The following is a 14,219-nucleotide window of genomic DNA, read 5'->3' as shown; positions in this document are numbered from 1 at the left end:
ATTTTTTAAGAAGAATGGTATTCAGAGACAGTTTACATGCAGATACACTCCGTAGCAAAATGGAGTTGCTGAGCGGAAAAACATGCACATTGCTGAGATTGCACAAGCATTGATGGGAGAGAAGAATATGCCGCATAGCTATTGGGCTGAGGCTATTTCTACAGGAGTTTACATCATGAACAGGACTCCAACCCTGCAGCCATACATGATGTAACTCCAAAGGAGAGGTTTACTTTTGTAAAAAAATATGTGAACTATACCATGCCAGTTTACATTAAAATAATGATATTTTTTATTATCCCTTAAAAATCCTCTACTTTTGGAGAGAGTGGAGACTCTCTCTCTCTTCAACCATCCTTGGAGCTTTCCTTTCAACACACTAACCAATTGATTGGTTGGGGGCTTCTTCTAAGATAGAGAAGCAATCAAAAACAAGAGGTAAAGTGTAATTTTATGGTTTTTCTCTACTATTCTCAATGTTTTCACTTCTCAACCCCTCTCAAGCTTGAGAAGTTTCTAAATTAAGTGTTTATAATGCAAATCAAGATTTTCTTAAGAGTTGTAATGAATAATTAAGAAAAGTTTACATTTATGCTTAATTAGGATGCTTTTTATGTTTATCTCTCTCTCCCCCAAAGAATGGTCATTCCTATGACCAATTCTCTATTCAATTGATGCTTCTCATGGAGAAATTCTCAATTCACAAATCAAACTCTAGGCTTGTGAAGCTAGAGGTTAAGAAAATGATTTTTTATACTTATATACTAGTAAATTATGGTAATCTTATGAGTTAAATCCATTAATTGGATTTAAGATTAAAATATAATTATACTATCATAATTACATTACTAAGTCTTATTCTTTTCAAAAATATTAAAAAATATTAGTAATAGCAGCGGAGCTATGGTAAAATTTTTAAGAAATTGATACATGATTCATTCTTATGCATAACGTGAACAGAGGACTTCCTTAATAAAATAATCAACTTTTATGCATACCTCTATGCATGAAATCCAAATATGATAAAAGTCACACTTTTATAATAAAAAAATCCACTTTTATGCATACCTCTATGTGGTTAGAGGCCTCCCTCACCTATAAACAGATCCTTAGTCTTTTGTAAAAAAATATGTGAACTATACCATGCCAGTATTACATTAAAATAATGATATTTTTTATTATCCCTTAAAAATCCTCTACTTTTGGAGAGAGTGGAGCCTCTCTCTCTCTTCAACCATCCTTGGAGCATTCCTTTCAACACACTAACCAATTGATTGGTTGGGGGCTTCTTCTAAGATAGAGAAGCAAGCAAAAACAAGAGGTAAAGTGTAATTTTATGGTTTTTCTCTACTATTCTCAATGTTTTCACTTCTCAACCCCTCTCAAGCTTGAGAAGTTTCTAAATTAAGTGTTTATAATGCAAATCAAGATTTTCTTAAGAGTTGTAATGAATAATTAAGAAAGTTTACATTTATGCTTAATTAGGATGCTTTTTATGTTTATCTCTCTCTCCCCCAAAGAATGGTCATTCCTATGACCAATTCTCTATTCAATTGATGCTTCTCATGGAGAAATTCTCAATTCACAAATCAAACTCTAGGCTTGTGAAGCTAGAGGTCATGATAAAAGAAGAATTCCCATGACATTTGGAATTCAATCATTTAAATAGGAAGAGTGGAATTCTTAGCATATTGGAATTAATGGATATTTTATTTAAATTCAAAGGTGATGAAAATGAATGTGGATGAGATGTGAAGTAAATGGATGTGGATGTGAATAATGAAATGAGAGGATATGTAAAAGGGAGAGATGGGAAGTAAATGGATGTGGATGTGTATGTGAAAGAATGTGATGTAAATGGATGTGCAAGATGAGTGCATTTGCACTGTTCATTCCTTATGGATCAAAAATTAGAGTTGGGGCTATGAGCATGGAGGTTTGAACACACAATATGGATGTTTGGTGGGGCCATGAGCATGGTGGTTTCACATAATTCTTGTGTTAGACTTAGCATATGTTGGTGCTTTGTTAGAGCTATGACATGTTCCCTCAAATTATAAGAAAAATGATGAAGTTAATAGAACTAATGTGTTCATAGGTCATTATAAGTGCATTAGTTAATAGAACTAATGTGTCTATAGGTTGTCTCACATTAGTTAATAGAACTAATGTGTTTATAGGGCATTATAAGTGCATCCCTTCCATATGAGTTGCTTTTTTCCCTTGGATTTATTGGGCTTAATTCTTGTGTCTTTGTCAATCATTAGGAAGGATTCCATCTTTGTATTTTTGAGGGTCCTTATGGTTTTAGAGGGGGAATCATTAGGAAGGATTCCATCTTTGTATTTTTGAGGTCCTTATGGTTTTAGAGGGGGGAGGGATCCTCCTTCCTTTAGAAAAAATCTTCTTCACTTAGAGGGTTAAAAATTTCCATATGTGCTTTCCTATATCAAGAGAGAGAGATACTCTCTCTCTATCTACACACACACACATGCTTTCTTATATCAAGAGAGAGATACTCTCTCTCTATCTACACACACACACACGCACACGCTTTCCTATATCAAGAGAGAGAGATACTCTATCTCTATGTTACGCACACATGTATATATGCATGTTCTCTCTCTCTCTCTCTCTCTCTCTCTCACACACACACACACACACACACATGCATGTGTGCATGTGTGCATGCATGCACACATGCACACAGGCACACACACATATTCATGTGCCTCATTGTACTATGTAATTTCTTAATGTAGTCCCAGAAATTTATTTCCAGATTCCTAATCTCTATCATGCATTGAATTCTACACTTAATGACCTTAAAGGGCCACTCTAAGATATCGAGCAAAGTCCGTGTGTGTCTCGTAGAGAAAAAGGCAAATACTCATGCAAAACCAAAACCCTTGGAGAAGAAGAAAAAAACCCTACCACATTAGAGCCCAAACCTTGACCCATGAATGAGAAGGAAATGAAGAAGGTGGGCATAGGGGCAAGAGAAGAGTCGAGGTATGCAAATGATTTATTTGCCTCTGATGCTTCTAAAGGGCTTGAGAGAAGGCGAGGCTAGAGCTTGCTGCCCATAGGAAAGGAATATGAGGAGGATAGGACTGGTTGTTGCAAGTTGGAAGAGGTTAGCATCCCACACCACAAAGGATGCCATAGCCACTTCTCCCTTGAGCCGTTCTATCTACTTCAAAGGCCTGGTGCAAGGTAGGGGAAGATACACATGCTTTGGTTGTTAAGCGTCCCCGTACTCACCTACCCACACATGCACAAAAACACACCATGATGAAGGGGAATTAAGTATGTGTAAAGAGGAGGTTTTTGAATCGTACACATAATATTTGTACTCTTTTTACTAGGTTCCAACTTCTAAGACCAAGAGGTTGGAGAGTGGGTCCCACTCATCGCCACTCACCTAATATTAGCCCACATGGCCACATTTCAAGAATTAATGATATGGCTACCTAACATGCATGTGCACACGTCCGTGCTTTCATTCTCCCTACCTTCACCACTACCTGCTCTTTTACACAACAACTAAAAACTGGTCGTCCCTTGTACCCCGCTTATGCATTTGTTTTAACTTCGCTTTTCAAACTCCATCTTTATGTTCAAAATTGGGAAGTGAGGATGAGGAAAGTGCTCTCTCTCTCTCTCTCTCTCTCTATGTGTGTGTGTGTGTGTGCGTTTGTTCGTGCGTGCTTGCGTGTGTGTGTAATCAACGCCCACTACGTACTCTTTTACACAATGACTAAAAACTGTGGTCCCTTGTACCTCACTTATGGATGCACTTGTTTTGACATTGCTTTCCAAACTCCATCTTCATGTTCAAAATTGGGAAGTGAGGATGAGGCAAGAGCTCTTTCTCGCTCTCTCTCTCTCTCTCTCTCTCTCTCTCTTTACACACACACACATATGTCTGTGTGTGTGTGTGTGTGTGTGTATACATATATATACGTGTGTGTGTGTGTGTGTGTGTATTGATACATACATATGTACATATATATTTATATGTACATATGTATATATATGTGTGTGTGCGCGTGCGCACGTGCACGCTGAGAGGAAGTGAGCATCTTCTTCTCAATTTCTTGTGATGAATGCATTTATGTAAGTTTGAAATCTCCTCCCTCTTCACAAAGGCAGTCCCTCTCCACCACAAGCATATCTTTCGTTGATTCATATCTTTCGTTGATTTGCATGACTTATGTGATTTGATGTTTACCTACCTTGCACGACTTATGCGCCTTAATGCACATTTCTCCAAGTCTTCTATCCACGCAAAACCCTCCCATAGTATCCTTCTCCTTCTTGTTGTTTAGGCATCATTTTATTTTCTCAGCATTTCATGATGAATCATTTTATGAATCTTCTTGGAGAAGCGTCTTTCTCTATGAAAATAAACACAAAACCAAGTGTTGCAAATCAAAATTTGTACATTCTTCTTCAGCAAAAGCAACAAGTTTGGCCATGTCACTCTTTCTCTTCCTTTTCATTCTCTTTTTGTGTGTGATCAAGATCTTCCACATAATGGTTACTACTAAGTTTTGCTTCAATTTGTGATGCCAATCTTCTACTTGTGAAAGTATTTTTGAGATATGTAGGCATGTGGATGTTTAAAGTCACACAAAGAAGGGAGTAGCATTTTTGCAAAGGGCCAATATATAGTATGACGAATTTTTAGCCAGTCAGATTGGGACACCTAACTTTTATTGTTTTATTACTAGAGTTTGGTCAGTCCAAGTTTGGACCATCAGTGTGTTAAAGGTGATCTTTATACTGGTGGGTGATAGCACTAAAACACAAAAGGCACCTTTGTTACGCACGGAATCCGCATATTACAAAGCTCCGAAATCAATTTGTTGAAACAGAAGAGCACTTAGAGATTGCAAATTTGACACCACGCACCACGAAACTCGCTAACTGTGCATTCTTGTTTTTCCATGATCTAAGGGGTACATTCTCAACCTGACATTCAAACTTCGATTCAAGTACGAGTAGGCCCTCTTATTATCTGTCCGCCCGTACGTGTGTGTGAAAAGGATTAAAAGCGGAAGGGGAATCTTGGCGGAATCTCGGTGATCCACAAGAAGAAGACGAAGGAGAAAAAAAGCAAAAAAAAAAAATTGAACTTATTCGATTGCGTTCTTCTTCCTTCTTCCCTCTCCTGGTCATCTCCCGTGCTTCTAATCTCTGTCAGCTCTGCGTGGCTATGGCTTCCCCCTGCTTCGACCCCGCCTCCCTCATCTTCAACTCCCCTCGCCCCCCTCTCTCCATCCCTTCCGACCTCGATATGATCTCATCTCTCTTCTCCACCACCTCCTCCCGCCCCTTCCACCACCGCCTCGCCCTAGCTGACGCCTTCACTGGCCAATCCCTCACCTTCTCCCAATTTCGCCTTCATATCCTTAGCACAGCCCGCTGCCTCTCCTTCCTCGGCATCAAGCAACACGACGTTGTCCTCGTCCTCTCCCCCAACTCTGTGCAGTTCCCCGTTGTCTTCTTCGCCATCATATCCCTCGGCGCCATAGCCACCACAGTGAACCCCATCTGTATCCCCACTGAGATTCTGAAGCAGGTTAAGGATTCCAAAGCGAAGCTTATCCTCACAGTCCCTGAATTAACAGATAAAGTGATGGATTGTGGCTTGCCCATCCTTCTCATCAACGGCGAACCACTACACAAGAGAAACCCGTCTGTGAAGCTGCTCTCAGAGACAATTAAGGAGGCTTCTTCACACAAAGCACCTCCTGTTAAAATCAAGCAAACAGATACAGCAGCTCTTCTCTACTCTTCTGGCACCACTGGACTCAGCAAAGGGGTCATCCTCTCACACAGAAACTTCATGGCTGCAGCTCTGCAAGTGAATGGTGATGCAGATACATACAAGGAGACAGATCTAACCTTCCTGTGTATTATACCCATGTTTCATGTCTACGGACTGTCTGTGATAGTCTTTGGTCAGTTGCAAAGGGGCAACACCATCATCACCATGCCCAAATTTGATTTCGTACATATGCTGGAAGCAATCCAGACTTACCACATCACAAATCTACCCCTTGTTCCCCCCATTATGATTGCTCTAGCAAAGCAGGAAGTGATTAGGAGATTTGATCTCAGCTCTGTGATAGAAATGACGAGCGGCGCTGCTCCTGTCGGTCAGGAGACTTTGGAGGAAATTTATAAACGTCTTAAGGTTCCAGACATTAGACAGGTACTTTTGTAACGCATTCTTCTGGCAAAAATTGACCTTTAGGTATGTGGTTGTTAGCATGTTTAAGTTACCATCATGTTGGTAGAGATTTTGAAACAGTTAAATCTTAGCATCCCTCCAGGTCTTATGGCCTTCTTTCTTCTTTCTGCTGTAGCCAACACAAATCCACCACTGTTGACAATGTCAACTACTGTGAGCTTGCGCACTGTCAAAAAAGTGGAAGCTGCTTGCCCATGAACAGTGCCCCAGCTGATCACTGTGTCATGCTGTCCAAGAACAATAGAGATACGGTCAGATGAAGAGCAGCTGTGGTGACTTATGCCGAGAGTGGTCTACTGAAGCTCACAATAGTTGTTGCTGAGGAACCTGTTTTCTCCTTGCCCTTACCAGTCTTCTTCTTCTAGTTCTTTTGGCAAAACCTTCCAATGTGCTCGATTGAGTCACAGCAGCAGTGCCAACCTCCTCGCTATAGATGAGCAAGTGAGGCTCCTCTCATTAGTCTTGTCCTCACCCTTTTGAGGCTGCTGCTGTGCCCCAACTTTGGGACTAGCCACGGTTTTGATGGTCATTCCCGTACAAACTGCCCCAGGCCTTTGTGAACCTGTTGACTTGCTTCATGTGGCCCAACGTTTCTTGAAACAAGTGAGGTAGTTAGCAACTTACTTGCCTCTGTTGTCGAGAAAAGTTTTCCCCAGTGTTTCCTTAAGCCGTGCTGGTGGTGTGAATTTTTTAAGTATGGGACTTCGACAATCCTCTCAATTGCAAATCGTATGATTTTGGATTAGAATGAGGGTGGTTGACTTCTCTCGAGCCTGTCTCAGTGTCTTCATTGTCATCTTCCTGTTGAACTTGGGCGGCTTAAGGCCTGCTCAGGGCTTGACATGATAATCAGGATGTGAGGTCTCGAAGTGGAGTTGTGACGTGTGGAGGAATGGGAATTGGGAGAAGAGCAGTGAGAAGAATGAGAAGAGAAAGAAGGATCTTGAGAGAGGGAATGTTTCCTTTACTTCTCATGCTTCTTGGAGTGGCAACTCTAGGTGTGATTCTCGGGAGAGTGCTGGTGGCCATGTCAATTGGGATGATGACTTTGTCAGTAGCTTGCACAAGACCAGGAACGGTGTGCACACGACTATCAATGCAATTAAGCACTTAAAATAAAGACACAATTTATCCACTTAATAACCATAGGCACACATAAATACTGGACACCGCATTGGGACCCTGGCGCCCCTTGGAATTTATCTCAGATTACCAAGGAGTATTTAAGCTTTGGGGGCTTCTCTTGTTCCCACTTTTCTAGTGCAATGTCCAGTGTTCCAAAAAAATGCCCACAGACCATGGAATCCATGATCTGGACAACTTCACGATGTCCAACTGTATATCTTTTACGTCCAGACTAGGTCCATCCTAGGTGCCCGAGCCAGAGGCCGGGTGTAGCAGGCGCTCAGTAGGAGATAAACTCACCCACACGGGAGGAGGCTTAGAAGTGGAGGCATAGTTATTAGTAACTATAGGGTTATTGGCGACTCCCCCCTCAAAACCACCCCAACACCAACAACAAAATACACACAAGCCCCAAAACAAACCCAAGGCAACAGAAACATTCTTTTATGATCGTTAAAAGGTTATTATATGTTTTTTTAAAAACTTTTTTTTTAATTTTTAATTTTTTTTTTGAGCTGGAAAGGCATAGGTTATTTTCTGTGGCTGCCTTTGTAGCCTTCAAAAAAGTTTCTGCATTTTCTAATGCATTTTCCATGGACAGGGTTATGGTATGACAGAAACTTCTGGAATCATATCTATTGCCATGCTTAAAACTATCAAGAAGAACTATGCCACCGTAGGACCCTTGGTATCTGGAATGGAAGCTGTTGTGGTTGACCCTAGCTCTGGCAAACGTCTTCCTCCTAACGAGCAAGGCGAGCTATGGGTTCGAGGACCCAACATCATGCAAGGTGTAAACACTTTTTCTTGTTAATCAAATACCATAATTAAAAAAAACAACAAGGAAAGGTCAAAACCTTTTCTTATTCTAAAATGCAGATGTATGTTAAAGGTCAAAACCTTTGATAATATTATTTTGTGTAGGTTATCTCAACAATCAGGAAGCCACTGCTTCAACTCTGGACAAAGATGGGTGGCTACATACAGGAGACCTTGTATACATTGATGATGAGGGCAACATTTATGTTATGGATCGATTAAAGGAGTTGATTAAGTACAAGGGCTTGCAGGTACGTAGCTATGGTCTTTTACATCCCCATTGTGTGTTTATATCGAGGTTTCTAGCATGGTAAGCTAGCACCCTCTGGTCCAATTTATGGTCTTTCTTTTTTGCTCCCACTTCAGTCAGGCCACCTCAAGTTGGACTTAGACCAGGTATCTGCTAGCTAATGTTTTTGATGCCCCCCAGCATTAGGAGAAGCCATGTCTTAGCAGCAATATGCCCACCGGGATCCTGGTTTCACACCAAACGAGGTGAGATTGGACCTGATGGCAAGACAACATGAACATTAGGCTGAGCTGTTGGAGCGTAGTGGGCTGAAGTGGACACTTCTGGGGCACACGTAGATCCCTGAAAAGGAAGCCCGGGTGTGGATGGCTGCCATGTGGCGCGGGTTTGACCTGCAATCAAGTGTGTTCAGCTGGCTACGACTGTATGTAAGACCATAGCCCGCAACCCTCATGTGAAGGGCCTTCTCCTTTTGGCTGTTAAGAACCAGCAGGTATAACCTTTTGTCTTTCTGTCACCATTCTTCAAATCCTACGCTACGTACATAATCTCCATTTCACACTTTGGGAACACCGTTCTTGACCACTCAGTTTCCCATCTTTGTTGCCTGCTGCTTGTTGCATAAGTTCTGTAGATTTGATGACGTTCAGTTTCACAAACTGTTTCTTTTCCATTTAACTTCTCCTACTTTCTCTTTCCTATTTTCCTACATGATCACTGTTTTGGTTCTTGGCAATTATGACCACATCACTCCAACCTTCACCACCTTTGCAAACCTCTGCCTGTGTCTTGAAGCAATTATCTCATCCCTTGGTTGAAAGTTACGGGCCATTGTGTTATCTGGTTTTACTTGTTGGGCCGTTTGTGACTAACTTTTTTGTTCCAGGGAAAAAGATCCTTGTATTAGTTACCAAACAAAACAACCATAATGGCTAAGTACAAACAGCCGCTCTAGGAGGCTACCTCATACATTTTTTAATTAATTATTTTTTTATTTTTTATTTTTATTTATTTATTTATTTTTTTTTTTGGGGGGGGGGGGACAATCACACAAGTGATGTATAATGCCAAGTGGGCTCACCACCACTGTCAATAAGAAAGGGACCATGACGCCAAATCCTCAGGAAGGCCTCGCGGTGCTTCCGTATTATGTTGTCAGAGCCACCTTGAAGCCTCCCCCACTATCCACGGAGGGTATGAATGAGTGGAAACGGCCGTTTCCTATGACAATATCACTTGGGAAAGGAGAAATGGCCATGGAAACAGATGAGGTCTTGAAGGCTGAAACAGAGAAACACGTTTCTAGGGATTGAAACGGCCATTTCCTATGACTATGGGCAAGATCCCCCCCTCCCCCTTGATGAGGAGCTGAGCTGGGAAGGGGAGTGGGGAGGAGGATGGGAAGATATTCCTTCTTGAGGCGAGGAAAGAAGACTGTGGATAGCCTAAGATGCCAGTTAGAGGTTTGGATGCTGGGTCGACGCTGTTCTGCCACCTCGCAAAGAAGGCCTGTGCCATACGCAGAGTGACGGGGCTCAGTTGCATGACTCTATCTGATGCTACAAAAGCGAATCAAACTCAACCTGGTAGTATGCACTCACCAAAGGATGAATATCAGTAATCTTGCCAAGCTCGCTGATGAGGCTAGCTTGCCTGAGCTGTCCGCATGCCGGGCGGCTACCCACAATCTTGCAAACCAGGGTGGAGGCCTCCTAGGAGTTGATTGTTGAAGCGAGGAGCTGGAGGTCCGCTTCAAAAAAGGAAAGGCAAGGGACGGCGGCCTCAATCGGGGATGACAAAGCGGTTGCCATGGAGTCCTCCTAGAGACCAAAAGACGCTGACACTCACTGAAGAAAAAACCTGCCCAAAAGCCGAAAACACCAGATGAAGGGGGCTGAAGAGGATAGGGCTTGGGGAGACAAAGAGGATCAGGACGACGGGAGCAGGCTGGCGGAGAACTCGAGGGTGGGCGGAATGCAGGGCTAGCGGACAACAAAGGGGGAAGAAGCAAGGAGGGGCAAGGCAGCGGGAAGGAAGAAAGTGGAGGGGATCGCGAAGGTGGGGGGACGCACACAGAAAGGGAGGCTAGGGAGGCAGCGGGCAATGGCGAAGGCGAGAGGTTGGAGGGAACTGAAGGAAGAGGCGAGGCGAAAAGGAGGCGAGGGCGCACAAGGTGACAAAGAGCGCAAGATTGGGGAGGGTGGGAGAGCACAAAGGCTTGCGGAAATGCACAGGAGGCAGGGCAGTGCGACAGAGGAAGGGGGAAAGACACAGATGCGCAGACGGGGGGAAGCTCCAGCTCGCTTCAGAGATTCGGCATTAAAGTATCCATCTGACTTTACAACTCTCTTGGAAGCATTCAATATTTCGTGCTCCTAGGTGGTTATTTTCATCTTGTAATACACGTGCATGCACACGTGTTCATATGTGCATGCGCGTGTGTATGTGTGTGATTTCATAGAAGCTCTCCACAACCACCGTCTGTGATGGAGCACTTTTGTGCCTCTGAGTATCATGCTGATGTGGAGCTTCCATGTGGAGACTCCTTCGCTATACAACTGAGAGAGAGAGAGAGAGAGATTGAATCAAACGTCTACAAAAGGCCCAAAGTGTCTATGAGACTAAGAATGAGTACATATGATCCATGAATAACTCATGGTTGTTTCTCGTACTGGTACGAACCAATTGGTACTGTACGGTTCATATGGTACGGTACGATATGTCCCCCCCCCCCCCCCCCCTTCCCCCCTTCCTCTCTTCTCGAGAAATAGATCCCAAATGCTCGCAATACTTCGCAACTCTTGTGTCCACTCAGCATTCCATATGGGGTTGTTGAGAGACCCAAAAAATCTGGCAAGGTAGATTGGTAGTGTACACTTGATTGGTAGGACGAGGGGAGAATCTTGCTACATCACTTGGAGATCCCTAGTATAGGTAGGCTAGACAGTTAGATCCTCAAGTTATGTGCGAGGGAGAAGATTTGGACCGGGCCATTTGGACAGGGCCATTTTGATCTGGACGAGGGGAGAATCTTGCTACATCACTTGGAGATCCCTAGTATAGGTAGGCTAGACAGTTAGATCCTCAAGTTATGTACGAGGGAGAAGATTTGGACAGGGCCATTTTGATTTGCAGAGGAGTCCCTAAACCTATCACCCTAGATGCACTGCCCGTATGTGTGCAAGGACGGTCCATTAGTCGTAAACACTACACTGGGAGACCTTTGGCATCGCATTACCCATGCATGCTCTCTTTTGGAGACAATTGGGAGATCCAATTGGGAGAGACACATCTCCATGTTCTGGTTCCTCAAGCACTGAGGACTCCTCCCCCCCCCCAACCTTTCCTCACATTCAAGCTTGAAGCTCCATAGTTTGTAAGTGTAAAAAAAAACCCCGTATTTTATCGTATGGTATTACTACATTGACCAGTGTATACAATGAAGAGAGTCAAAGCTCATCGGCTGTCATGTTCCTCCTGAATGGTATATAGCGCATCAATGTCCACCTCTTGTGGCAGTTTATCTCTATGTTTTTTGAGAATGTTCTGTATTAGCAGCTGGCAGTTGAAGGGTCTAGACATTTGGGCCTTTGGAGGGACTGCTCTCTCTCTCTAGTGACTCCTTGGATGCGTGGTGTTAGACGTGACATCTGTGCTCTCTTGTCCAGGCAAGCTGCAAGCCTGGATGGCGGTCACTTTGGTTGCCCTGGGGGGCCCAAAAAAGTCTGTAATAGAGGTCTGAGAGGTGTGCAGCTGATCCCACCTCCCTGAGTGCTACCTTTTTAGAGTCCCCTGATATGAGAGAGAGAGAGAGATTGGTTTATTTTTTTTCTTGAAGATATCTTTGCACTCCTCCCACTAATATCACGCTACTTGCTGAGAAGGTTGCACCTGCGGAGCTGGAGGCATTACTGCTGACCCACTCTGAGATCATAGATGCTGCTGTTGTGCCGTAAGTTCTCAGCAAAAACAAATACATTTTTGTGTTCAAAGACTTGGCTACGGGATTTCACTCCAGACAGTTTCTAGTCTTTATACCGGTTCTTGTAGTTTTCCAGATGATGATGCAGGGGAAGTGCCTATGGCTTGTGTGGTTCGGTCTACTCGCAGCTCTTTACGTGAACATGATGTCATTCAATTTGTTGCAGCTCAGGTTTGTACAAGAGACCTTTAGTCTCATAAGTATCTGGCCTGTTCCAATCTGTTTGTAATTGTACTACAAATTATAGTGTTGGTCATTCAACAAGTGGGTTATACAGGTTGCTCCATACAAGAAGGTGAGGAAGGTTAAATTTGTGGACACAATCCCAAAGTCGAGTTCAGGGAAGATCCTACGGCGGGAGCTTTCCCAGAAGGCGATCTCCAGATTGTGAATTTCATGTCATTTATAAGACTGGTGGCCTCCCTCCCCCTTTTGCAAAGATCACACAACTTGAAGGATGTTAATCTTTTTCACGCCCCTCTCCAGCTTTCTCCTCGTCATTGTAATTGCACATTCAAATATGTAATTGCACATTCAAATATGCAAAGCAGTTTTAAATAGTTCCAAGTTACATTCAAAACTTGCATCTATCTTTTGGTCCCAGCAGGTACTCAAATTGTGCACGTGCATGCGTGTGTGTTTGAGAGAGAGAGAGAGAGAGAGAGAGAGAGAGAGAGTCAAAACTTGCATGTATATTTTGAGCCGCAGCAGGTACTGAAACTGTGCATGTGTGTGTAGCGTGCCTGTGTGGGGGAGGGGGAGGGGCACTACTTTTACTAATCCCATCATTTTGAAGGGTGACCCAGCCCGTCAAAAATCATTGTTGGTGTCATATATCGCCTTTTGGATTTTCAGTATTCAGTATTCTCCCCCTTTCATCCCTATGAATCATCTTGGTGTGGATTTTGTCTATGGTCGCTAAATCCTCCATTTTTTTTTTCCGGGAAAAAGATCCTTCTATTAGTTAATGAAAGATAGCCACAAAGGGCTAGATACAACCACGAAGGGCTAGATACAAACTCACCTCATGTATGGGGAGGGAATCAAATGATTATAAGGGGAAGAGATGCTTCTCCTCCGGTTGGCCGCTCTGTGAGGAGAAGGCTATCTCATACGAGGGGAGAAAACCCGGGGGGGGGGGGGGGGGGGGGACAACCACACAGGTGGTCTGTAATGCCAAGTGGGGTCACCACCTCTATCTGTGAGAAAAGGGCCAGGCCTCCATAGCCTCAAGAAAGCTTTCCGCTGCTTCCGCATGCGGTCAGAACCTCCTTGTAACTTCCCCCATTGACCGTGGAGGGTATGAATGATGTCAAGCTAAATGCTCCTGATAGACGGAGTGTGGGTACCCTCTATGGCCTCGTTGCATCTAGCTCGCCAAATGTGCCAAGCTGCAATGCTATTGTAAATCTCCCATCTCTGGCATGAGCCTGGTCGTTAGTGGTCTATAAGTGGGGTTGTGACTGGTACTGCGGAAATACAATGGTGAGAGACTTGAAGGGCTAGCCCTCCCCCATCCTCCTCATAAGCCCTGACCACCTCAGCCTTTGTGGCCCAAGCGACAGTGCCCTATGTAATGATCCGGGTCGAGGCCCTGTCCATAGTGAAGGTGTGGAGAATCTGCTGCCAAATCTGCTGAGTCTTTTGGCAATCCCAAAGACAATGTCGCTGAGACTCCTGAGGGTGGCTGCACCGTGGGCGAGGGAGGTTAGGATCAAGTTGGGAAACCCCATCTTTACCCAAAGAGGGAACTAGTATGGTGCCCGATTTGTCAAGCTAAC

General features: G+C 43.6%; 1 protein-coding gene across 2 annotated transcripts; it reads left to right on the top strand.

Annotated features, from left to right (window-relative positions):
* The first annotated feature begins 5,149 nt into the window (after positions 1-5,149).
* On the top strand, positions 5,150-13,018 carry LOC147605005 (putative CoA ligase CCL7). 2 transcript variants are annotated; one of them, XR_015265234.1, is made up of 6 exons: positions 5,150-6,223; positions 7,989-8,178; positions 8,312-8,457; positions 12,341-12,408; positions 12,515-12,609; positions 12,716-12,760. XR_015265234.1 is itself a non-coding variant. In XM_086794105.1 (6 exons), the coding sequence occupies exons 1-6, from the start codon at positions 5,222-5,224 to the stop codon at positions 12,827-12,829; spliced, it is 1,623 nt and encodes a 540-aa protein (XP_086650231.1). In that variant the 5' UTR covers positions 5,150-5,221; the 3' UTR covers positions 12,830-13,018. The 2 variants fall into 2 exon arrangements, 1 of the variants encoding a protein (XP_086650231.1); XM_086794105.1 differs by having other exon boundaries at positions 12,507-12,609; positions 12,716-13,018.
* Positions 13,019-14,219: the final 1,201 nt, after the last annotated feature.

Source organism: Cibotium barometz, chromosome 60 (genome assembly GCF_041138505.1).
Source record: "Cibotium barometz isolate CiBa-2024 chromosome 60, ASM4113850v1, whole genome shotgun sequence".
NCBI classification, from domain to species: Eukaryota; Viridiplantae; Streptophyta; class Polypodiopsida; order Cyatheales; family Cibotiaceae; genus Cibotium; species Cibotium barometz.
Note: the sequence above shows the minus strand (reverse complement) of the source record. Positions and strands in the feature narration are given on the sequence as shown.